The 25,670-nt window shown below is 43.9% G+C and overlaps 1 protein-coding gene across 5 annotated transcripts; it reads right to left on the reverse strand.

The window, feature by feature from the left end:
- Positions 1-1,625: 1,625 nt before the first annotated feature.
- Positions 1,626-21,084, reverse strand: LOC107395685 (zinc finger protein ZFP2). 5 transcript variants are annotated; one of them, XM_070548331.1, is made up of 7 exons: positions 20,806-21,083; positions 20,547-20,709; positions 20,313-20,415; positions 10,996-11,238; positions 4,150-4,647; positions 2,171-2,232; positions 1,628-2,033 (listed from the first exon to the last, which is right to left on the reverse strand). In XM_070548331.1, the coding sequence occupies exons 3-6, from the start codon at positions 20,320-20,322 to the stop codon at positions 2,201-2,203; spliced, it is 783 nt and encodes a 260-aa protein (XP_070404432.1). In that variant the 5' UTR covers positions 20,323-20,415; positions 20,547-20,709; positions 20,806-21,083; the 3' UTR covers positions 1,628-2,033; positions 2,171-2,200. The 5 variants fall into 5 exon arrangements, with proteins under 5 accessions (XP_070404431.1, XP_070404432.1, XP_070404430.1 ...); XM_070548330.1 differs by having other exon boundaries at positions 1,626-2,232; XM_070548329.1 differs by lacking the exons at positions 1,628-2,033; positions 2,171-2,232 and having other exon boundaries at positions 2,478-4,644; positions 20,806-21,084.
- Positions 21,085-25,670: the final 4,586 nt, after the last annotated feature.

The following is a 25,670-nucleotide window of genomic DNA, read 5'->3' on the forward strand; positions in this document are numbered from 1 at the left end:
AGTGGGCTTCCTAAACTTATTTTGGCGTGGCTTTTTCTGTCTTATTACTCATAGCAGCAAGTAAACATCACGTAAAACGTTGCCTCGTGAGTTCTGCGTGCTGCCGTTTACGTGTTTTATGATCACAGCAATTAACCGGCTAAGCAGTATTTAATTTTTAAGCAATGGTTGATCAATTGTCAGATCACACATAAAAAGCACTTTGGATTGCTATTATCTGTCTCATTGAGACAGATCTCAGACAGATCCTGAGACGCTCCTGCCTGACAAATTTATTTTATTCACGGAAAAAAATCAAACTAGTGATTTCTCTTGGCATTCAGTTTATACATTCAAACAGCACAGCACTCTAATTAAACTACTTACATGTATATCTGTTATTTGTCCATCCATCCATTTTCATTCGCTTATCCGGAGTCGGGTTGCGGGGGCAGTAGCGTCGAGAGGCCCAGACTTCCCTCTCCCCAGCCGCTTGGGCCGGCTCCTCCGGGGGAACCCCAAGGCGTTCCCTGGCCAGGTCCGGTAAGAAGTCCGCTCCGACAGCTTCTGGCGTTTTTAAAAAGTATCCCAGGGGCACGGTAAGGGTCGGAGATGTTTAGTCTATTTAATTTCTGACTACATAAAACGATTTCTTCGGTTTTAAAGTGTGAAGTATACTCCGACGAAGTAAAATCCAAGCCGGTCCAGTTCAGTTTGTTTACATTTGTTGCCTGCCAACATGGCGTCTACTCTATTGCTAGGGAAAATACACACCTTCATTTTAAACTGTTTGAACAGATATTTTTTTAAGACTAGCAACATCATTACTGCTACTGTTTAGCTTAACTATGGCTCAGCAGGGTAACTCAAACTTTTTTTCTTTTGAAATAAAAAAATCAGCTTGCTCATCTCAGTTTGAGCCTTTGCAAAACCTGTATGATGACGACAGTCCTGGACCAGCTCACCTCAGACCTACCCAGAGTAGGTGGTGATAATACAACCATGCTTTATTGCTACTGTTACTATTATTTATCATATCCATTTTGCTTTATGTTTTGGTAAACAAGCTGGGGATAGGGACGTCTGGGCCCCTTGGCTTAGGCTGCTGCCCCTTCGCCCCGAGTCCAGGTAAGTAACAGAAAATGGATAGATGGGTTTTCATTGAAGTCGTATTAATACTGGAGCCAATGCAGCAAGGGCAGCTTCAACCAGAGGAGCATTAGCAAAAAGACAGTGCTGCTTCCTCTTCCTTGTCCTCATCAGGCGCAGGCAGCAGCATGAGAAACAAACGACCCTATGTTACACACCAGGAAATGTTGACTTTTAGAAAAGGAGAAGATTAAAATGAGGCATCAGAGCTGCAGAAGGAGGAATTGCTGATGAAAAAAGAATATACAGAGTGTCAGCAACTGTTGCCAGTTAACAACTCGAATGATGTATTCCATGTGTGGAAAACAACACTCTCAAGCTTCATTCATTTACTCACGTGGCAATTACCATGTCTTCGGGTGATTTCTGCCTTTTTTACGAGAGGAAAATGTGCATAAAGGACAGGGTTTACCCTAGTACTTAAAAGCACTGGCTAAGTGTGGTCGTCCCCCCCCCCCCCCCCCCCCGCCCCCCGGCCCTACCTTCTCCGTTGACACGGACGACCCATACGAAACGAACTGCGGGCCTCCCCTACACAAATACTGACGAGAAATAGTAGCGGAGCACAGCAAAAACTCGATTTCCCCGCCACTAACGTTTTTGCGGTAAAAAAAAAAAAACAGGAAGTGTGCGCACCCCCAGTTAAACATTAGTTTATTTAAACAGGTTTTCAAAACAGTACACAAAACCTTACTGAAAATATCAAGGGCAAAATGAATGATTTTACCACACTGTCAACATTTACAAGAATATTTGTGCCTGAACACAATTATTCAGAGAAGGGGTTGTGTTTAAGGGTTTTCCTCCATCAGCCTCTAGCTTCTCTCCAAAGTTGTAACGATGATTACGGTCAAATTGTCCAGCTTTGTGCGAGGTCCATCATTAATGCAGGAAAATCTTCTTTACTGTGAGAAATAATAAAACTGAGATGCTGACCTCAGTGCACTGATTGGATCACGATGCTGCTACATTTCATGGAACAAACAGGAAGCCAGTGTAAAAAGGCCATACAGGAGTGAGATGTGGTGACGCCGTCTCCTACCTGTCTACAGGTGAGCTGCTGCCATCTGGATCATCTGCAGGTGATGGAGAGCCGACCAGAGTCTAGAGGATGTTGTAAGAGAGGAAATCAGCTCCATCTTTCCATAGTTTGTGTGAAAACACACAGAGGCAGAACCGATGGGAGCAGGTCTCTGAGCTAAAGCCACAAAACGAGCAGCAAACATCCACGTGACGTTGGGTTTTCAGAGGAATACTTTTGCTGGGTCAAATCTCTGGATGAACTTCAGAGAAATGTCCTTCAACTTGTTAGAGAGAAAACATTTGTGAAGCAAAGAAGTTTTCCAGACTTAGTGCTCATCCTAAAACTTTTATTGTATCGCTTAAACTAGGCTAGTCCACTTTTAAAAATTAAATATGGAACATGAACACCATAGCGACACCTGGTGTATTTAAGTGTAGTGTCGCAAGAACAGAAGGTTTAAAAAAAAAAAAAAAGCTTTTAAATAAACTGTTATATTCAACCTTTAAGGTTTCAATAATTAACTGTCATAATGTCACTTCTTAACTGTAGAAATTCTCATTTGAAGTCAGTTATTTTGTGAGGAAAAACATTTAAACACATTATATGAATAAAATATCTAATGGGAATTTTCACACGACAGGTTAAAGAAAATTGTTGAACAAAGATTTCAATTCCTCCAGACCTGTGTATTAAACAAAAGCAGTTCTGGATTACCTCTCAATCTGTGTGTTAATAAAACCAGGCTGAGAGGTCAGAGAAAGGTCTGTGTGTGTATGTGTATGTGTGATTTGACTCCTGATCTCCTAATGTCGTAAATAATGAATGTGCTTCACTACTCTGCTGTTTTTGGTAAATATATGTTGTGGCTTTAGCCTTTTACTGACCTATGTGGGGTTAGTCCAGGATGCGATAAAGATTCAGGGTAGACGCTGCATCTGGGATATGTTTATGGTTGGCTTAAGCAGACCCCTGGAGAAGACAAGGAAAGGGCACGCCTCGCCCTGTTAACTGATGACCACAAGCCTGAAGAACACCAAGCAAGAGATGCTGGGAGGAGTCACAAGGCTGGGCAGAGTGCTTCCTGAAGCGGGAAGAGTTGCCATGGAGACGAACAGAAGACAAGAAGGAGGGGAAGTGGAATAATAAAAGGGGGAACCATGGGGGCCCAAGGGGGAGTTCTGAATTCTGGGAGAGTTCTGTACGAGTTCGGTGTTTTTTTGTCTTACCTGCTGCGTCGGGGTGATTCTGTTTGGATTAATCTTTTTTCATCCTATTAAATAAAAACCTTGGTTTCTTATTGTAAGAAACTTAAAAGGATTTTTGGTGCCTGGGGTCTCCGCTGGTGTCGTGTAACCGAAAAGGTGAGATGCTGCAGGTGACTAAAAGATGTGTTTGGGTTTGAACCGAGTCTTCCTTTGAGCTGCAAGCAGTGTGTTTGCCGGGATCAAAATCTAGGTTAATGGTGATCACTGATCAGCTCCTATAGTGTGCAGGCAGTTTAAAGAGCGACTGAATATCACGCCCACGCATAAACAGAAATACAAGTCAACCCTGAGACGTAACATCTGTTAAAGAGTCAGCTAGTTTGGGAAGATGGCTTGTAACAAAAATGTTCTGATGAATCTCGCTCTAGAGATCAAACATGCGAAAGACTTCTCAGCTGTGTTGTGTTTTCACGTGTTTAGTCAAGTTACCTCTTAGAGAGAAACATTTACCACAAGATTCACATGGATATGGTTTCTCACCTGTGTGGCTTCTCATGTGTTTAGTCAAGTCACTACTATTAGCAAAACATTTATTACAAGTTTTACATTGATGTGGTTTCTCACCTGTATGAGTTCTCATGTGTTTAGTCACATCACTACTGTTAGTAAAATATTTATCACAATATTTACATGGATACGGTTTTTCACCAGTGTGAGTTCTTGAGTGTTTTGTCAAGGAACCACTGTCAGCAAAACATTTACCACAAGATTCACATGTATACGGTTTCTCACCTGTGTGAGTTCTCATGTGAAGGGTTAAAAAACACTTGTACTTGAAAGATTTCCCACAGAGCTTACATGAAACAAGTTTCTGATCTCTGTGAACCCTCTTGTGCTTTTTTAGTTTCGGACTGTCTCCATGATCTTTGGTTTGTTGATGTCTTTTATTTTGAGTTTGTTTTTCATTGCTGTTTGGTTCTGAGTTTTCATTCCTGCATCCATCCTGATCTTGGTTCTTAGCTTCAGTAGAACTTTGACACAAGGGTTTGTTCTTGTTTGGTTCTGGTTCACAACGTTCTGTTTCTTCAGAAGAAGTCACCATTAAGGTAACATTCTCCTGCTTTAGAATGAACTGCCCTTCAGGCTGATGGATACAGAGCTCCTGCTGTTCCTCTTTTATCAGTGGAGGTGCTGGTTCCTTCTGGTCCAACCTGGAGGTGGTCTCTTGGTTAGAGAGCTGCTGGTCAGTCAGAATCTCCTCCTTTACACAGACATGACGCTGAAAAACTTCTGGACAGGATAAGAGAAAAGAAAACATTGATTAATGTAACCTATGGTTATGAGCTTTGGGTAATGACCAAAAGAACAAGATCGCGGATACAAGCGGCCGAAATGAGTTTTCTCCGCAAGGTGGCTGGGCTCAGCCTTAGGGATAGGGTGAGGAGCTCGGACATTTGGGAGAGACTCGGAGTAGTTGAGGTGGTTTGGGCATCTTGTTAGGATGACTCCTGGATGCCTCCACAGGGAGGTGTTTCAGGCATGTCCTGCTGGCAGGAGGCCCCCTGGTCAACCTAGGACACGCTGGAGAAAGATCTCCGAACTGGCCCAGGAACACCTTGGGGTCCTACCGGAGGAGCTGGTGGAGGGGCCGGGGAGAGGACGGTCTGGAACTCCCTAGTAGGGATGCTGCCCCTGCACATACACTTCCCATAAAACCAGATGCTCAAGATTGGACCTGATCTCGAGCAGTGTTGGGAGTAACGCCGTTGAAATATAACGGCATTACTAACGGCGTTCTTTTTTAGGTAACGGAATAATCTAATTAATTACTTTTCCCACTGTTGCAACGCCATTACCGTTACTGTTACTATGTACTTGTCGAACGTTGAGCAACAGTGTGAGGCTTTCTGACCGCCACACTTCAGCTGCAGCCAGGGAGAGAGAGGTGTCGGTAATGCACTTACAAACACGATGATGAATGTCCGGGTGAGCGGAGACCCTCAGTGTTCTCACTGTCTCAGTTGCTGCCTGCTGTAGACCCAACAGAGCAGTGATGGGAATTACGCAGTTTAAAATAACCACGTTAATAAAAAAAATATTTCTTTCTGTAACGATCAAACTAATTCCTTTCCGTCTTCTTTTAACAAAACGATCATTTCTGTTACTGATAAGGAAATGCGTGAGTTAAGCAGTGCGGTGTGTTGAAGCTGTCATCAGCTGATCAGGAACTAAAGAGGTAGATGTTTTCATCCAAGCGCATCATGGCCCGTGAAGAACGAGAAAGACGTGATGAATATCTACGGCTGCAGACCCCCCGCAGATATGTTGCTGAAGCAGAGCATCTGCGGGTCTGCAGCCGTGTCCTTCTTAGCGTGACAGCGGGACGTCCCGAAGGTCCGCTCACCTGTTCACCGCTCAGACGTCCTGATCTTCTACCTTCCTAGATCATCCAGCTGTAACCGGTAACTGATCACGTCTTTAGTCCCGCTGTAACACTGATGCATCAGTCTCAAACGTCATGGAGCGCAGGTGTTATTAGAACTAGGGCTGCAACTAACGATTATTTTCATAATCGATTAATCTGTCGATTATTTTTTCGATTAATCGATTAATCGGTTTGTTATTGTTTAGCTATTTAACCTATACAAGTGATGAATACATTTCAGTTAAGAAAAAGAAAAACATAAGAGAATTGTGCAGTTGACTGTAATCTATTTTATTGCACATGACCACAGTCAGCAGTGTAAAATGAGCTAAACAGTGCAAAATATCAGTCCAGAATAATTTTTTGGCATCAAAATATAAGAGGTAAATTCCATAAAAAATTATGTAGAATCTGGAATAGAGTTTGTAAGTGGTATGCATTGCTGGGGGTGAGTGTCTTGTTCCCCATGTAGTTGTCCATCGTTGCTTGTTTTTTTCTGCATAAGAAACACAAATAAACTGAATTAAGTACACATATAAAATAAAGCAGCACACACACTACAACACTAAATCAATATTACATTATTTGAATTAATTAACAATATACAGTGATCATTTATTTTGACAAAAATGTGTTGTGAGGCGTTTTACAGCGTTAGATAGTAAAACAGCCTTTTAATAGTTAAAAAAAGGACTTTCTGAATTTCTCCTGTATTTAAAAATTGAAAGCGTACAACTATGCCGCGTTATATTCACCTGGACACAGCTCGTCTGTATTTTTTTCTCCGCGGAGTTGTCCTTTTTTGAATGAGGAACACAGTTATGGGTTTGTGCCGTTTTTCTCTTAACGAGAACATTCTTATAAACAGACGTGCTAAATTTGGCAAGCGCATGATTCACAACACGGAGGAGATTCACGATGGCATCTAGTCAATCAGAAGTAGAACACCGTAAACTGACGCGGCAAAAAAAAAAAAAACATGTTTACCATCCACTATAACGAACTCAGCTAACACTAAGTCCCAAATGTGATCTGCGTTAGCTTGTTCATTTTCTGTTACTTACCGGACATTCCTCTGCTGCATCAGCCCCCACGTTTTCGTCTCAAATGTTCACTTAGCGACGTCGTGCTTCCGTCGTGCCATGGTTTTTGCATATTTTGTAGGTCACCGGTCTTTTCAAGGCATCTAGTGAAGTGCTCCCATACTCGTGAGGTTTTTGTCCGGGGTTTCTCTTGTTTTGTCGCTTCTATTTTTCTTCCATATTTGTTGTTGATCCGCCATCTCTCACAGCAAGATGCGCGTCAGTAACGTGATACGTCATGAAAACCGAGGGCACTTATTGGCTAATTTCTTCTTCTACGGCCCCACTGGTAGATCAGTGGCTCATTACTGCCACACACTGGCGGCAAATTTAACAGATTGTAACCGATGTCAGATTGTGGTAAAAAATAGACTTTATGCTGTAAAATATGATTATAATATGATTATTAAACAACTAATCGATGACTAAAAAAGTTGTTAACTATTTTAATAATCGATTATAATCGATTAGTTGTTTCAGCTCTAATTAGAACTACCTGTGTGTGTTTACCACCCAGCTTCAGCTCTTCTGTGTTTGGGTCTGACCCAAGTTAGTACATGTAAGTTCTCCATCAGGCTGGGTTGGTGCCCTCGGACTCCGTGAGGCTCTGTAATGCTGCTGCTTTGGGCCCTGGCAGGATGGGCTGGGGTCTCCATGCCCTGGGTGGCAATTTGACAACAGTGGTGCCTATTGGGGCCAGTGGGGGAGCTGGCTCCCTGGAGGGCTAAGCCCAACCAGCCATTCCTCCCCATCCCCGCATATTTCTCTCCTCCTGCTCCCTCACATCATCACACAAACATGCACATAGGACCTTGGGGGGTGGACAAGTCAGGGAGTGCGGGTATGGACCCCATTTCCGCATTCCTGTGGCAAACTGCCCCCCAATTTTATTTGCACCTTAGACACTTCCATCGACGACATTCCACGCAAACACACACTTAGGGCCTTGGGAGTGAGCACATTCAACGGCAGTTGGCAGGGGGATTTCTCAGCCTCCTCCCGAGTGCCGGTGTCCACTTCCAATTTTAAACTGCACTTAGACACCGAGGGCTGTGGGTGCAAGTGGGGTGGTGCGGTGGCATCAGCTGGCATAGGCCGGACAATGCCCGCACTGCCCGCTCAACACAGCCATGGAATACACCTCATCAACACACAACACTGTATTGGAGCAGGTGGAGGGTCTTAGCCACCTCTGTTGTTGCTTGGCTTACTGGGGCTGGAGGCTACGAAGGAGATCTGGCCGTCTGGTTGGGGTCTGGGGTGGTGGGTTGCTGTGCTCAGCGTTGGGCGGGGGAGCCTGCTCATCAGCACCCCAGCAGAAAGGGTCAAACTCTGGTAACCGGTGATGGTTGTACCCAATGTGCAGCAGTACCGGGACTAGAGTGAATAGGGTATGTATGGGCAGCATGAGTGGGTGTCCGGCATGCATTTTTGTAAGTCTTGGGTTGTATGTGCATGTGTGAGCATGAGGGAGGGAGTGTGTGACTGTATTTGTGTATGACTGTATATGTCAGGTGGGGCCGTTGACTCCTCCCATCTCCTGGGACTTCTTTTGATGATATTGATCTTCGTCTCCCCTCCCCCTGCCACACCTGGTGTGGGGTGTGGTGCCTTGGTCTGCCTGAGTGTTCGTGGCTCCCGGGTCAGGGGGTTTAAGATTTTTGGCATCTGCCTGATCAATCCTGGTGGCTGCCTGGTGGGGTCTGGGTCCCTGGGCTCTACTGGGTCCCCGGCGGGGGTGGTCGCCCCTGGGTCCCGGGTCGCTGGGTCCCGGGCTCGGCCGGCTAGGGGGTGGGAGGCTGCGGGCGGGCCTGTGGGCTTGCCGCTGATATCTCCCGGGACTCTGCTGGCTGCTGGTTGTGGCCCCCCCGGGGCGATCCTCTGTGCCTCTCGGGGGGGCTTTCTGGTTGCAGTCTCCTTGGGGTTCCTGTGTTCTGGGGCAGTGCCTGGATCTCTGGAACTTGGAGCTCCCCCCGTCTCCTACACATCTTTGGGGGGCAGATCTGTGGTTCCTCACACTCTCTATTGGATGCTCCTATAGAGAAACCTTACATAAACAAGCGTGTGTGCACACACAGGTGCTCACATGGCGCTCTCAAAAATATGGACTTGGGCACATTAAACACAGGTTTTAAGACTATGGTGGGCACTTACTGCACTGTGATTTATTATTGTGTGATTGTTCAGTTAAACAATGTTGATTATATATTTCTTCATCAAGTTGACGCAGTGATAGCTTGATCTTGTTGTATTGTTGTTGTGTCCCATTTTTTTTTGTTTTTTTTTTGTTGCTTTTTTTCTTGTCTTTTTCTGCAGGTCTAGAAGCAGACTCTTGTTCATTATTGTTTATTTTTGGGGTCTTGTTAAATATCACACAGTGCCCTTATAATAGTCTAGAGTGTAATGCTCCTGTTAATAGTTCCTCCTGTTAAGTGCTTATTTATTTAAATTATTCAGGTTTATAAAAAAACATTTGGACATACATTTTATTATGTTCCAGTCATTAGTCATTTATATTTCACTATTGTAGTAATTCTTGCATTCTTTAATGAAAAAAGTAACTAAGTAGTTATTTTTCTTGGTAATTAGTTACTTTTATAATCTTGTAACTCAGTTAGTAACTGAGCTACTTTTTTGACAAAGTAATCAGTAACTATAACTAATTACTTTTTTAAAGTAACGTTCCCAACACTGATCTCGAGTGAACATGCACACCTTTGGTTTTCATACTAAACTGCGGAGCCATCGGGCGGCAGGGGGAATCCAATGAGACCAATCAACCAAACCGAATTGACTCGACGGACATTAAGCCCAAACCCGGATCGCTAGAGACAACATAGTCTACATGTTAGTGTTTCTTTACCACCATGGATGAATGATAACGCTTCCACTGTGTTTCATTTGAGGCGCATCCTTGTCTCCTCACATTATGCGCTGCCAACCTCTCTCTCTGCTGTCCTAGTGAGACTCATCACACTCAAATTATTAATCGACCCAAGTCCGATCCGACCCATCGGGCTTGGATTGTTCAAGCGGGGAAGAGCCATCTGAGGTCTCCACAGGACAGGAGCCCTTCAGATGAGATGCGTTCGTGTGGCTCGCATGTCACTGATTACGACGGATTTATTTGTTCTGTATTGTTGTTGCTGTACTGAAAAAAATAACGTAAATAATTAACTTTTTTTTAAACACAGCCTATTACAAAAATCTTTCACCAGAGGAAACAGTATGTTTAATTTTCCAGCTTAAACGTTGCATGTTATGAGCCGACAGCTTTCCCTATGGTGCTGAAACTCGCTCCAATGGTGGCCTTATGGCAGTCATGACTTCTGAGAAAGAGACTAGTAGTTTATTTCCAGTGATTCATCACCCACCCCTGAACCTAGAATCGCCCCTCCACTGGTTGTGAGTGAGATACGGAGTAGGGTTAGGTGGATCGCAGTTTAAAGTCCGCCGTTGTGAGAGACGAGCGACGCAAAGCTAACACTCTGAGTGAAATTATTGTATTAGGGTTGACAGGATTCCCTGGGGACCACCAGCAACAGTAGCTCTTAGAAATAACCGCGATGGGTACCCACCTTGTGAAGTCTTGTTTTTGATTTGTCCCGTGTGCTACAGCTTGAAGTTTAGTGTGTGTTTGTTGTAGTTAGTGAAGAAATGTTCGTTGATATCTGTCGAGTGCCGGCTGTTTGTCTTCCTTTTCCATTTCACTGTTGAGCTGTCTGTGTTAAATGTTGTTGGTGTTTGGGACTTTATGACTCATTTTAAAGAGGTCTATTCTGAACAAAGTATCGAAGTCTTAGCCAAGGTTTCTGGTGCTGTGGTATGTGCACCTGCGGGTTACGTGCCTAAGCTTACGCGTTGAGCCATGCTGCCTGACGCAGGAGTTGTTTCTCCATCTTTTGTAGTTTTTGAAGACTAGTCTTCAGGCTCCTGTAACGGCGATCTCCGGTGCTTGAGCCTGAACACTGGTTTAACTTTGGACTGACTTGCTGAGGGCTGTGGAGCGTTGTCTCTTCAGTTGCTGCTTAGTGAATCCATTTTAGGTTTTGGGTTTTTCTTTTCAGTCTAATTGTCTGAGTTTTCAGGGTGTTTTAAGGCGACTTTGCTGTTAAGCACGGATGAACTCACCCAACGGATGAAGCTGTGAGACCAGAGGTTTCTCTTCATCATCCTCACTCTTTATAGAAACAGCAGTAACAGGAAACCCGACAGCTTCAGTCTCCTCCTTCAAACAGAGATGCTCTCCCTCCAGACTGGTCCAGAGCTCCTCCTGTTCCTCCTTTATGTGGAGGTGTTCTGGGTCCTGCTGGTCCACACCAGCACTCTGTTCTTCAGGAGCTTCTTCTTTAACCAGCACCAGCTGTGGAACATCTGTAGGAAACACAAACTATGTGTATTACTGACCACCGTGACTCTGCAAGCTCCACAAGACAAGTGACGGGCTGGTTTGATCAGCACTGAAAGGTAATCGCATTTTCCACTGAGGTCCCTACTTAATACAAACGTAGACATAGAATAAATGAAGTTTATTATAATGTTCTTTACTGCTAGCTGCAGTTCCTTGCTGTTTGAACATCTTTGGGAGCCCAGTGTTGCTTCAAGCTGGACCAATCAATGGATGGAATGGAGTGACATAGTAGATGATGCACCACGAAGCACATCTCTCTCACAGTTTCTGCCAGTTGAGATTCATCTCTCTCTCTCTCTCTCTCTCTCTCTCTCTCTCTCTCTCTCTCTCTCTCTCTCTCTCTCTCTCTCTCTCTCTCTCTCTCTCTCTCTCTCTCTCTCTCTCTCTCTCTCTCTCTCTCTCTCTCTCTCTCTCTCTCTCTCTCTCTCTCTCTCTCTCTCTCTCTCTCTCTCTCTCTCTCTCTCTCTCTCTCTCTCTCTCTCTCTCTCTCTCTCTCTCTCTCTCTCTCTCTCTCTCTCTCTCTCTCTCTCTCTCTCTCTCTCTCTCTCTCTCTCTCTCTCTCTCTCTCAGGTCCCTGCTCAATAAAAATGTAGGTATTCAGTCAATATTCAGTCAGCCTCTCATTGTCCAAGTTCTCCTGGCCTGTATGTTTCATCATATGTACACCTCAACTATGAGACAAAATTAGAAATAAACATCCAGAAAATCACATTGTCTGATTTTTAAAGAATTTATTTGCAAAGCATTTGGTGAATAACTACATTCCAGCTCAGTACTTTGGTTATAGACCCTTTGTTGGCAATGGCAGAGGTCAAGAGTTTTCTGTAAGTCTTCACAAGGTTTTCACAAACTGTTGCTGGTATTTTGGCCCATTCCTCTATACGGGTCTCCTCTAGAGCCGGGATGTTTTGGGGCTGTCGCTTGGCAACACAGACTTCCAACTCCCTCCAGACTTTTTAAGAGGTTGAGATCTGGAGACTGGCCATGCCACTCCAGGACCTTGAAAAACTTCTAAAGAAGCCACCACTTCGTGTTTGGGATCATTATCATGCTGAAAGACCCAGTCATGTTTCAACTTCAAAGCCCTTGCTGACGGAAGGAGGATTTTACGAACTCTGGGTAGAGAGCGAAAGAACGAGATTGCGGGTACAAGCAGCCAAAATGAGTTTCCTCTGCAGGGTGGCTGGGTGAGAAGCTCGGTCGTCCGGGAGGGACTCGGAGTAGACCCACTGCTCCTCCACGTCAAGAGGAGCCAGTTGAGGTGGCTCGGGCATCTGGGCAGGGTGCCTCCCTGGTGAGGTTTTGCGGGCACATCCAACTGGGAGGAGACCCAAAGGAATACCCAGGACACGTTGGAGGAACTATGTCTCTCAGCTGGCCAGGGAATGCCTTGGGATTCCCCTGGAAGAGCTGGCTCAAGTAGCCGGGTGGAGGGAAGTCTGGGCATCCCGGCCCCCTGCCCCCGCGACCCGACTCCGGATAAGCGGCTGAAATTGGATGAATGGACGAGTTTAAAAAAGTTTTTGTGCTGGAGCCGGGAAACAACTAAAACATTATGGATATGGAATATCGAGGACCAGGCTTAGAGAGCTGGTGTAAAGAATCAGGATTTATTGTTTTTCCATCAATAGCTGTTGGGCCGGTCTCGGCTCAAAACATCCAGGCTGATTTTTTTGTCCCAGTCCAGCCCAGGAAAGTCCTCTTCCCGACCCTCTTCCCACATTTGCCAAAAAATATCCAGTTGTGTTCTGTATTATGGAATGTTTTTACCAAACCAATGAGACACAATAAAAAGACTGAATGTTCTGTCTTTTGCATTATTTATTCTGAGGGATCGAATCCAAAATCCTTGCCTCAGTAAGCTGAGATCAAAGGTCTTGAGCAGGAACTAACGCCGTTTACACATTAGCGTTGGTACGGTTGTGGAGGATAGCGTCAGTTCTGTCTCGAACGGCGGTGTAGTGTTCAGAGTTCTGAAGGACTTCTCAGGAATGCAGAAATCCCCGAGCCTGCGGGCGGCCTTTAAGACGCATGGGAAAGTCTGTGGTGTCCTCCATAAGAAGATAAACAAAGTGAGTTGTGTTGCTTTTAGAGTCTGAACCACATTATTTTATTTATTTGCTGTGTGTGTCCTCTAGGTTTGTCACGGTGTGAAAATTTAACCTCACGGTTATTGTGACCAAAATTACCACGGTTTTCGGTATTATCGCGGTATTTTTTTTTAAACGTGCTACATTTTCACACAATTAAATAAACCCTGTATGTCAGGAAATATTGTCCTCAGTTTGTGTCTTATTTTGCCTAAAATGTGTTATTTTGTAATTATGTTGTTTATTTGTTTACATTTTTTCCCTTTAGTCTTTAAAATACCAATATTTGCCCATAACTTCTTATGTTTTGTCTGTTTGACGTTATCATTTTAAAAATATTAGATCAGATGATACTCAGTACTCAAGTAGCCTTCTAACCAGATACTTTTTTACGGTTACTTGAGTAATAAACCCTATATCAGGAAAATATTGTCCTCGGTTTGTGTTCCAGTGAGCTTTGCAGATTTGGGAAAATGTCATCAGGCAGTAATCATTGTTAAATTCATAATTATCCTCGGAGAGAGACCAAATCTCATCTGCCCCTGGGAGCCCCGTAATGCATAGCGTCATTTCAACATGGCGGTGTCCGCGACACGGTTTATATGCAGGTAGCGGCGCTGCGGTGCTTTATATAGCCACTCGTTGCATTCTCCCTCAACCCAAATCCTCGGATCACGCATTTTAGCTAAAACGCCAACGTTAGCTTGCCTTGCGTTGACTGTAGAGTTGTGGGTGATGGTCACGCAGATGTGTCATGAGATTTGAAGCGTTGCTGCCTTTCACAGACCCTTTTTCTGTGTGTGTGTGTGTGTGTGTGTGTGTGTGTGTGTGTGTGTGTGTGTGTGTGTGTGTGTGTGTGTGTGTGTGTGTGTGTGTGTGTGTGTGTGTGTGTGTGTGTGTGTGTGTGTGTGTGTGTGTGTGTGTGTGTGTGTGTCCTCCGCACATGCCCTAGCACAGGGGTCGGCAATCCGTGGCTCTGGAGCCGCTTGCGGCTCTTCCATCCATCTGATGCGGCTCTCTGTGCTTGTAAAATAATGAATGGATATTTAAATAAAATGCTTTATATTTTACTGCATTAATTTTACATCTGTAAGCTAATTCTAAATGTAAAGATTGTCTGCGTAAACCTGAACAGGTCCAACCCGGTCTACTGTGTGACCGGGTTGACGGGTCACGCTTGTGCGTAATCATAGGCGCTTTATGAGATGAAGACGATGTGAGATTCTGGGATTCTCCTCAGACGGCTCCTGGATGCGTCGCTACATTGGAGACAGGAGCACAATTCAGCCAAAGTTTCATAATCAGGGAACATTTTCTAAGTGACAAGTCTCTCTGAGAGACCGGGTTTGGAAAAGTCGCTTCAGTGGAAGGAATCTTCCCGCATGCGCTCTGGTTCTGCGACGCGCTCCAAGCCGCTCTCCACATCTTCAGCTCGCTGTGGACCTTATGTAGTACACGCTGACAGTGAGCTGCGCTGAGCAGTGTCCAGCTCAGATGTTCAGAAGGAAATCTTTTCTTGGGTGATTTAGCTACATCTGCGATGTGCGTAGAATAAAATGTCAGTTCGTCTGCATGCGTCGGGGTAATTCTTTCTATTCTTTCACCGTCAAAATAAACGGCCAAATACGGGAACTGTCCGATCAACACAAGCCCTGCTTTTAACTGTTTTGTTTTCTTGTGAAAATTGTTACAAATTTAACTTGATTAACACCAGAGCCAGACGCACTGCACCGTTATCTCCGTCACTGTAAAAGAGGGAAAAACAAATTGATCGGATCCTTTTCTGACCTTCCCCACCTACAAAGTTTAATTACAACAATCAAACGTGACAGAGCCTAGATTTGTATTCTGAACAGTCTAAACATGTTTTAAAAAGAAACGTATGACAAAAGTGGCACCTGCTCAGTAAAACCACCAACAGGGTGAAAAATATCAAAATATTGTAGGCAGAGACGGGCTACAGCTTCTGGATCCATTTTATATAAATCGTTTTATTGATTATCGTCTTATGAAAGATAACTTTGACGTACACGAGCGACCGGTACTGGCTGCTGTCACCTGTTGTGAGCAGCGCTCTGCTGTCTGAGGGTAGGCCCCGCCCACAACGCCGCAGCTGCGGTGGCTCCCAGTGTTTTCTTTACTGTGGGAAATGGGTAATAATGGCTCTTTGAGCCATATATATATATATATATATATATATATATATATATAGCCATGCCCTGATGGGGGGCTGGGGGGTGCGTCAACATGGTCGGGACATAGAAGGGGGTGCACGGCTAAATAAGTTTGGGAACCACTGATGTATAGAAATAATAAAGTTCTTCTTCATACATTCTCCTGCAATGCCCTGGTCCTGTAGAATGAGCCCTGGCATTTTTACTGTGATTGCCTGTTTTTCTGTAAAATCACAGAAAAAGAAAGCTGCTCGGGTCGAGCAGGCTGCTTCATGCGCGTTCACGCTCAGGCATAGCCCGTAGCATTTGCTATCCGTAGCTTTAGCAGCAGAGAGAGAGGCAGTGCCAACTCAGCGACTTTGTCGCCGTTCCTAACGCCTAGTGACGAACCTAGCTACATTTCTGAGGACCCTTAGCTACTTTCTTCTAGATATTTCCTGCAAATTAGCAACAAAATAGCCATTTTCGCTCTGAACCGTTCTTTGAACGTTGTTTCAGCTGTCATCAAGGATATAAATGTTACAGATACAAAATACATCATTGGCGCTTTAGCTCACCTAGTAAAACGTTGGACTCTGGTGCTGAAGATCAAGGTTCGATTCTGGATGTGAACATAGTTTTTTATTTAGAGTTTATTTTTTACATTAATGGTATATTTTTTTACAGTAAGATGCTTAAATTTTTATTTGAGACTCACCGAACTGCAGTGAAATCACAGATAAAAAAGATGTGGGTTCAACTTTCATTTCCGAACAATGTTTCAAGCAAGGGAAGGGAATGATCTGAGCATGTAGGAGGACTGACCCATCTTAAACCTTTGTCGGCTGTGCTGAAGAGAAAGGTACAGAACCAAATTATTTAATTAATTAGCTGCACGTTCTCCAGTCCTCTGTCCTCCGGGCCACCCCCCCCCCCCCCCCCCCCCCCCACACACACACACACACACGAGACTGTCTCAGCTGTTATTTTCGTTAAGGAGTGTGCACGTACAGCATGCGCGCCTCGTACACGAGCCTACTATTGAAGCTGCCGTTACGCTTTTGGCCTGAGGGGGCAATCGCGAGCATGAAAATTCAAAACTCCATAAAGTCCCTTTAATTATGCATTCTTAAACCAATTTTAGTCGTTTCTCCAAACTCCTTACATGTTTTCTCTGCTTGATGCATGCCAATGGTTTGACCCTTCTCAAAATAACTAACATCTTTTCCATGACGATGTGTCTTTCGACATTGTTGTTTACGAAATTACAATCAGCCTGCTATAACTAGTGCTAACAACGAGCTAACATTAACACGAGCCAACTATTACAAAAATAAACTGTGAAATCAAAAAAATCCACACTGCTTGACATAAAACACCTTACAAATCCAGTAGCAACAAAGCCAGGCCACCATCAGTCCTTGATTTTGTATGGAGCTGCTCTATTGTGGAAGAAAGGAAATCACGATTATTTTCACTTAAATTGAGATCTCAATTATTTTAAATTATTTTAAATTAACGGTGATTTTATTTATTTATTTAATCATAAGATTGCACAGGGCATAATCAGAGGAAAATAAAAAAATATAAAAAGAAAGAAAGATAATCACAAGATGAATTTCTCGTGTGAAAGAGCACATTCATTCGCTCATAGTTTACGACTGAAGGCTGAATGATGGTGAAGGTTCTCAGTCATCCGGTCATGGTAATCCAAAAGGGTTCAAATGAAGGCAACTGGACTTCTTTGGTTGGCTATAGGCTGAAGTTTGACTTATTTAAGCATACCCAATACATACCCAACCAATACTCCAAATACTGAAAACAAAATAGAACTATACAGTGCAAACATCTGTAATATAGAAATATATTAACATCTATTTAGCCCTGCCCAGCGGTGTCATAGGGTAATATGTCCAGTAGCACGATGCAACATGTCGCTCAGACAGAGATGAACTATTATTATTCACCAGTGTGAGAAGCTGGAGGCGTGGCGTGAGAGCACGTGAAGATGAGCGAAACACTTGGCAGCCCTGATGAAATATCAATTCACTTCAGATATGGATGCCGTGTCTTGAATTTATTTAGATTGCAAAACAGTTTTTTAGCGAGTGAGCTCCACCGAGAAAAGCTTATGATTCGTCATCCGACAAAATGTGATCACATCATTCTGTCCGGTGTTGTGAGACGGTCCGGAGCACAGCTGAGTGTTTTGCTAGCCTGCAGAGAATATCGTTGACAAATTAAAACAGAAAGTTGGTTTGAGTCCCGAGAAATGCAGCTAGGTTGTTCAATGGGTGCTTTTAGGAAATGAAAGTTAAGATGGAGGCTTGAAAAGTTGTTAGAAATAGCGACAAAGTTCCTAAGTTGGCAACGGTGTGTGGGAGGTGCGCTTGATTTGGAGTAGCGCGGGAGTAAATGGCGAGGGAGGACCTAATAATCGGCTTGTTTTGTTTTCATAATCGCACAAAACCCAGATCGTAATTGTGATTAAAATGTGATTAATTGAGCAGCCCTAATTTTGTAGCCTCCTTCAGCTCCCTCAAACTAGTGTAGGCTGAGTCGATGCTCACGCTGGTTTTAGCTCGTTGTTTTACCTCCAAAGACATTATTCTCTTACTTTTACTTCCAGACTCTGCCATGACGCCAACAAAAAAGCAAACGTGTTTTTCTTCCTCTTGTGCTTTTTATTGACGATTGGCGAACTAAATAAGCTAACTGCTTGTTCAACAACTAGCAGCTCTACAGCGCCCCCTATAGAGCACCTACCCACTCCACAGGAGTGTTAGTGCAGTATCTGGCCAGCAGAGGGCTGCAGAGCGGTGTCGTTCAGCTGTCGTCATCTCCTTGGGCAAACCTTCACCCACTTTTCTTACTGGTGGTGGTTGGAGGGACCCAGGGCAGCTGTGACTACATTGTAGCTCATCACCACCATTGTGTGAACGAGTCTGGTACTTGTGAAGCACCTTAGGGGTTTTAGAACCCTAGAACCGAGCTATTCAATTCCAGTCCTGGAGGTCTGGTGTTCAGTGTTGGGAGTAATGCGGTACAAAAGTAATTAATTACTGTAATGCATTGCTTTTTGCTGTAATGTGGTAATGTAAGGCATTACAGGGAAAGAAAATGGTAATATTTACTCGGTACTATTGTCAGTAACGCGGTAATTACAATGCATTTTTAAACCCAGAATCAAGATGTGTTCCTTAAAAATTCAAATTGCAGGAAACCCGAAGAAAGATCCAGTATCTGCATATATGACGTCATTTATGGACTCAGCTTTTTGGGCAGAGAGGACGCAGCGGTAACGGCTCAACTACTCCAGCTGCGTCCTGCACGCGGCCGCTGCAACATTCACAAAATCGCTCCACTAAAACAAAATAATTCACTTGCGATCGTTCATATCAGCGCATGTTCTCTGGTATTTTGTGCTTTTCTGACGTGCTTTGCCTCAGCTGAGTTCATAATCTGGGCCCCGGTGATTTCAACTCATTACTGCTGGAGCGCCGCGCATGTGAAGATCCCTTTGACTGATCGTTAGAAAGTAAGAAGTCTAGGAAACAGTTTTTTCTGGAAGACGGAGAAAACATGCAGCATGCAGGAAGGTTAGAGAAAGGGCCGGAAATTATTCAAATAAAATCAAGAAAAAAAAAAGAAAAAAGTAGGTAGATTTATCCCCAATACACATGTTTACCAGTGAAAAGCAATAAGATATAAGCATTTTAATATTTATACATGTGATAGAATCAGATCACCCCAGAAGTCAGTCCCACATCCAGGGCCGTATCAAGGCATTTGGGGACCAAGGCAAATATAGGCTTGGAGCCCCCACCACCTCACTCCCTGCTCAGTTAATATAAGATGGCAGCGTGCTGAGAGTACAGATTGTTGTTGCTTTTATTTAATAAACAGTCATTTTAAAGCACTGTTATTATATCTGACTGTTTTTAACAGCAACCCTAGCTCAGACACCACATCACCTTCCACATATATGTCATGAGCTCACTGAGCGTCACATGACCAGATTCATGTTGAAGTTGTTTTAGTGAAAGTAACTTAAAGTAATGCAAAAGTAGCGTAATGCCTTACATTTTAAAATCAGTAATACTGTAATGTAATGAATTACTTTAAAATGAGGGTAACAAGTAATAAATAATGCATTACTGTTTGGAAGTAACTTGCCCAACACTGCTGGTGTTATGTGGATATGTGTTCCCCCCTTGAGATCTGTTTCTTTTTCACCCAGCTGCGAGTTTGAACCATCCACTTGCAAAAAATGTGTGCCCTAACCCTTACCCTAACCATAACCCAGAAACAAACATAAAAATTGTGCTACATATAATATTTTTTAAATGTATATTTATGTAAAACATACATTTTTGGTGACTGGGTGGTTATGGATAAGGTGAGGGTTATTTTTTGTGATTGGGTCGTTTCTACTTGCAGCTGGGTACAAAAGAAACAGACCTCGAGGGGGGACACACATATCGACGTAACACCGGTATCCAGCACGTTTTTGTGGTTTCTCTGATTCAACACTTGATGTACCGGTGCAGCAGCTCATCCGGCTCTGCAGACGCGTGTTAATCATCAGCTGATTGAAATCAGGTTGAAAAAGAGTTAAAACTAAAACGTGCTGGAGACCGATCCTCCAGGCCTGGAATTGAATGCCCCTGCCCTAGAAGGCTCATTATAAATACAGAACATTATTTAAAGATCACACCTCAGAGGAGACATACTCATAATTTCACTCCAATGTCCCACCATGCAGTGATGATATATTCATTCATCCACCAGTACCTGTGTCCATGCTGTCCAGGTCCAGGTGGTGAAGAACACACGATGAATCAGTCCCAGATCCTGAAGTGGTAGCAGGTTTTCTTTAGCCGTGTTTAGCTAACAGCTGCAATAGAAACAAAGCAGGAGAGCTGATTAAGATGCTGCTTCAGAACAACGCAGGAGATTAAAGATCCAAAGCTTTGGTTCTGATCAGCTGAGGACAGATCCAGTCTGGAAAAGAGGATCTTTGCTCACCAGAGTTCACGGAGTAGAGCTAACCGCTTTTTCCTCCAGAGTCACATTCAGATTCGGGGCTTTTCCGTCGGAGAGTGTGAGCAGGATGGATCAGAGAGCGAGCAGCGATCCTGCATCATGACCAACTCAGATGAGCGATTCTGATAGAGGGAACCTCTTCAATCTGATGAAAGCAGCAAAACGAGCGCGTTTCTCAGAGAGGCCAAAGGAACAGCAGCAGATCCAGAGGGCAGGAAGTCTAGAGAAAAGCTTTTCTCACCCACAACCTGATTCTGGAGCTCCGATTGTCACGAAGACCGCAGAATATCTTCTCCGGTTCTGGAAAGAACTCCACCAAGTTGTTGAGGAGGAGAAGAAAGTTTCCACAGCCTGGTGAGAAGATTTCTGCAGCAGCAGCAGTTAGTCGCTTTAGCTGATCAACTCTCCCAGAGACTGAAGTGAAGACATTTTTACTGCAGAGCCTCAAATATTCTCCTCACACACCAGAACAACAACAAGCTAGCTCTGCTAGCAGCTTCCGGTTTCTGCTTTTTCCGGTGGTTGGTGACCAGCGCCACCTGCACCACTACCGCCACCTGCTGGACTCTCTGAGCTCTGACAAGCTGTAGAAAAGAATAAGGCTGATTGTTACACATATAATAGATTAAATATAATACTATAATATACTACATACCAATAAAATACTCAAATATACATAATTGGTACCTGCTCATGTACGTCTGCTGTTTCTGACATGTTTAGGACCAAAGGCAACAACTTCTATGTCCTCTTCTCACAGGAGTTTCTAGAAGTTTCCTGAGGTGTCTTCTCACATGAACACCAGTGTTATGTGTCCAGTCCAGAAGGACACATGTTCTTTTAGCTTGTTGACTCCTTCAGAGGCAGTTTTACCATTAGGCATAGGTCGGCGGCCGCCTAGGGCCCCCTTGTGTTGGGGGCCCCCCTTGCCCTGACCGCCGGCACCCCTCTGTTAATGCCACAATATTCTTATTACCAACCTGTGGCCGCAGATGGGATTGGACATGCTTCTCATTACCATAATTCCTGAACCGTTCAAGATATCATTAAAATTCCAAAAGTGCTGAAAAGATTAAAAATGGGGCTTTTCGTGCATATACAATACATTACGGTAGCCACCGGGATTACCAGTCTTGAATGCAACGAATCACAACAGAGACGTGCTGAGTTTGTCATCCAAAATCCTCCGTTTTATAACTTTTGAATGCTGATCCGATTCAAAAACTTCCAACGGTTCCTACAAGCACATAAAAGCAGCTTTCCAACGATCTATAGCATGAAGCAATCAGAGTTATGGAACATATCGCTACGAGGGGAAATCCTGCTGTACAGCCTGATTGAAACGGAGCACAGCGCTGGAAGCAGATAACGGAACAGGGAAGCTAATCAGCATAAAAAACCAGCATGAAATTATGGAAATGCCTCAAAGAAAATCAACATAATCTATTAGGTGTCCCAGAAAGCTTATATCTGAAGACAGTGACCACGAAAGGACAGATCTCCAGTGAACCAGGGTATGAAAGTTTGTTCAGTCTTTATGTTTTTTTTTATTTGAACAACCCTCAACTATTTGCTAATTGTAAGATTCATCTTCATTCCAGCATTATTTATCTTTTTACAATAAATAATTATTTTTGCTAAAACAAACGTTTTTGGTATAGCAGTGCACATGTGCCAGAGAAGCACCCCATGGCAGTGTGAGGTGTGCAGGACTCTGCCTGCAACTGGAGAGAAACTGCTTCAAGGTCTACCACATCAAATAAAAACGTCTGAAAGTTAACAATACTAAATGGTCTTAAAAACAGCTAAAAAAGATACCAAGGTTCAAACTTTTTAAAGAATAGATGCATTTCAGTTCAAAGTTTAAATTGTTTGCCCAGTCATTTAGAAGTTCCTGTTCAGTAATAAATGGAAAAAATTCAAATCTGTTTTTTGCTTTTTTCACTTTTAAGCTGATTTTTTAAAGGCTTTAATAGAAATAAATTCTAAATACAAACCATACACTGAAAGCTGAGGTTGTTCTGAAAAAAATAATAAGTGACTAAGTATTAAAGTTGGCATTAGTGGTTGTGTTGTTTTCTACTGAAACTCTCTTTCAGTGTTTTTTATTTTTATCTAATTTGTCATTTAAAAAAGCCCCAGCAGAACGGCCACACACAGATGCAGTGCTCAGGGATGGTCCAGAGCTTTTTAAGCAGAGGGGTACCAACAATGTACCTGGGGGGGGGGGGGGGGGGGGGGGATGGGGGCAACAACTGGCAAGAATTAAAGCCGCCACCAACCTCTTTTCAATAGTTAAACTACTAGAAACAATGACTTCTTTTAGCCTGTACACTCAGCCAGCGTAACTGTGTATTTTTTAACTATTTTAGGTGAACTACATGAAAGAGTTCTCTTGTGAGCAGTGGAAACACTTCCTTTATTTGTTTCAACATAAACGCACCTATATGCTGCTGTAATCTAAGTGGTTACTACAAACCAAAATATAACCAAAATCTGTCAGCGCACAATGCTATTTATACGATTTTGGTAAGGGGAAACGAGTTTCACTTGCTTTTATCACCCTCGAGTGTCTGTCATCAATTCACTGTGGTTATTTCTCCTCGCTCCACAGTCCCCCCCCCCCCACCACCACCAGCAGGGAATGGACCAGCAACTGTGAAGTTCTCTGAGTGGTATTTCATGACCCCGTAAAGGGTCATTGTAGCAAATACTGGCTCATGGAAATGATTTCTAAATATGAAAAAGATGCTAAGCATTCAATCCATCCAGATTTTCTGTGGTTGGATCGCGGGGGCAGCAGCCTAAGCAGGGAGGGCCAGACTTCCCTCTCCCCAGCCACTTGGGCCAGCTCCTCTGGGGGAATCCTACGGTGTTCCCTGGCCAGCCGAGAGATATAGTCTCTCCTGGGTCTTCCTTTAAGACTTCTCCCAGTTGGACGTGCCCAGAAAACCTCACCAGGAAGGTGTCCAGCAGTTCATCCTAACTAGATATCCAAGTCACCTCAAATGGCTCCTCTTGATGTAGAGGGGCCCTCTGAGTCCCTCCCGGACCGGGAAGGCTATTGTTGCAGTAGTCTAAGCGTGAAGGCTTGTGCATACGTCCTACAGCATTGCTAATAATTTGTTGTATTGTTTGGGTATTCAAAATAACCAAAAATACTTCTAATAAAGTTTTTTCAAAAGTATCATTTTCACTGCATTAGAGCACAGCCTAAACCTACGAATTAGCATACTGGCTTGTGCATTCGTCCTACAGCATTGCCGATTGATATCATCACCTAAGTCATCATTGATGAAATGCCCCACATATTTGTATTTGCCACTCACAGCCAAGGTTTTACCACACAATGTGAACTGGGGAAACTAAACCTTTATCTTCCTTTGCTGCAGGTCATGATGACACTCTTGCAAGGATTCAATTGATGTCAAATTCCAAGGCAATCAAAACTTCAAACAAACATCTAGTGATGTGCCCCACATCACTAGATCATCAGCATACATAAGATGGTTGATTAGGGTTGAACTAATCACACAGTCTGTTCTGCTATTATTTAACTTCACTGACAGTTCATCCAGGCTGAAGAGCACAAGAGATTTGTTTTTGCTCACATTTTTCACGAGTTGAACTCAAACATCTGAAACTTCTTTTACGTGCACAAAACACCCATGACTCTCAAATGTTGTACTGAAGTCTGTCTACGTGTGAGTTAGTGAGCACTTTTCCTTTACCAAGAAAATCCATCCCACCTCACAAGTGTGCCTTAGACTGCCCACAATAAAAGGACACCCTGACATGTGCACAGTTTTGCTCTATGGGGGTGTTGGGGCAGAAAACCAGTCAGTATCTGGTGTGGCCACAATTTGCTTCACGCAGGGCAACACATCTCCGTTGCATGAAGGTGATCAGGTTGTTGATTGTGGTCCACTCCTCTTTAACAGCTGCGAGAAGTTGCTGAATATTGGCTGGAACTGGAACACGCTGGTCGTATACACCAGAACGTCCCAGCATGCTCAACGGGTGACATGTCTGGTGAGTATGCCGACCAAAGCCTCCTGGTTGTGCAGCACCAGGCGAAAGACCAAAGGTGACAGATCATTTGCTGCTGTGGCCCCCAGACTCCGGACATCTCTCCCCCTGAGCCTGAGATCAGTGGACTCAGTGGTCTCCTTTGAAAGGCAGCTGAAAACTCACCTGTTCAGGCTGGCTTTTGTGTGGCCTTCTGTTCATCCTCCTCTTTCTCATTAACTTCTCTTCATGCTGGTGTTTATTTTTGTATTTCTCAGGCTTACTTGCCCCCCCCCCCCCCATTTTTATTATTTTTAATCTTAAATTTCTATTTTAATTTCAATTGCTCTTAAATTTTACAGTCCTTGTGAAGCACCCAGTAATTTTTATCATCAGGCACTATATTAGAAAATCTCTGATGCAGTGTAATGGGCTCGACACACAGGAGGCGACATCGCCTCTCCTCCATTCATTTTCAATGAGACATGCACGACAAAGCGATAATCGCGGGTCTCCCTCCTACCAAGCGAAACGCGACAAACGTGCGTGTGAAATTTTGCGCACGTGCACATGTCGTGCACAGGCGACCCAGCAACGCGATCCCAGAAAGTTGAAACATTTTCAACTTTTCATCGCTGTCGCTCGGACGAGGACCAATCAACGGAGGTTTCATTCACTGACCAATGAGTGGACAGGATGCTCCGTACACCTCCAAGCAAACATGGAGGAGAAGTTGATTATTGTGTTTTATTGTAAAATCACAAGTAAGATTTCACATAACTCTAGCAGCACCTTGTGAAACATCATATCTACCGCTTTATTAACTCTGAACCGCTTAAATAACCTTAATTCCCTCCAACGTGACACAGCCAAACAAAACAACGGAAGTTTTGATTTCGCCATGAAACAGAACGCGTAGATGGCTTGGTCGCTGCCGCGGATCGCCTCCCGTGTGTCAGGTAATAAAAGCGACAGCGAGAAATTTCGCTGATCGCGGTCGTTTGTCGCCTCCCGTGTGTCGAGCCCATTAGTCTGTTACCAGCTCAGTGGCCTAGTGGTTGAGTGTCTGCCCTGGGAGTGGAAGATCGGGGTTCAAAA

The sequence above is a fragment of the Nothobranchius furzeri genome, chromosome 2, assembly GCF_043380555.1.
Source record: "Nothobranchius furzeri strain GRZ-AD chromosome 2, NfurGRZ-RIMD1, whole genome shotgun sequence".
In the NCBI taxonomy this organism is placed as follows: Eukaryota; Metazoa; Chordata; class Actinopteri; order Cyprinodontiformes; family Nothobranchiidae; genus Nothobranchius; species Nothobranchius furzeri.

What these genes read in the sequence shown, in the direction of transcription:
- LOC107395685 (XM_054734810.2), bottom strand. An exon ending in CTCACAGCTTCATCCGTTGG is followed by an intron (nt 4,648 to 10,995) that starts GTGAGTTCATCC and finishes TATCCTGTCCAG; the next exon opens with AAGTTTTTCAGCGTCATGTC.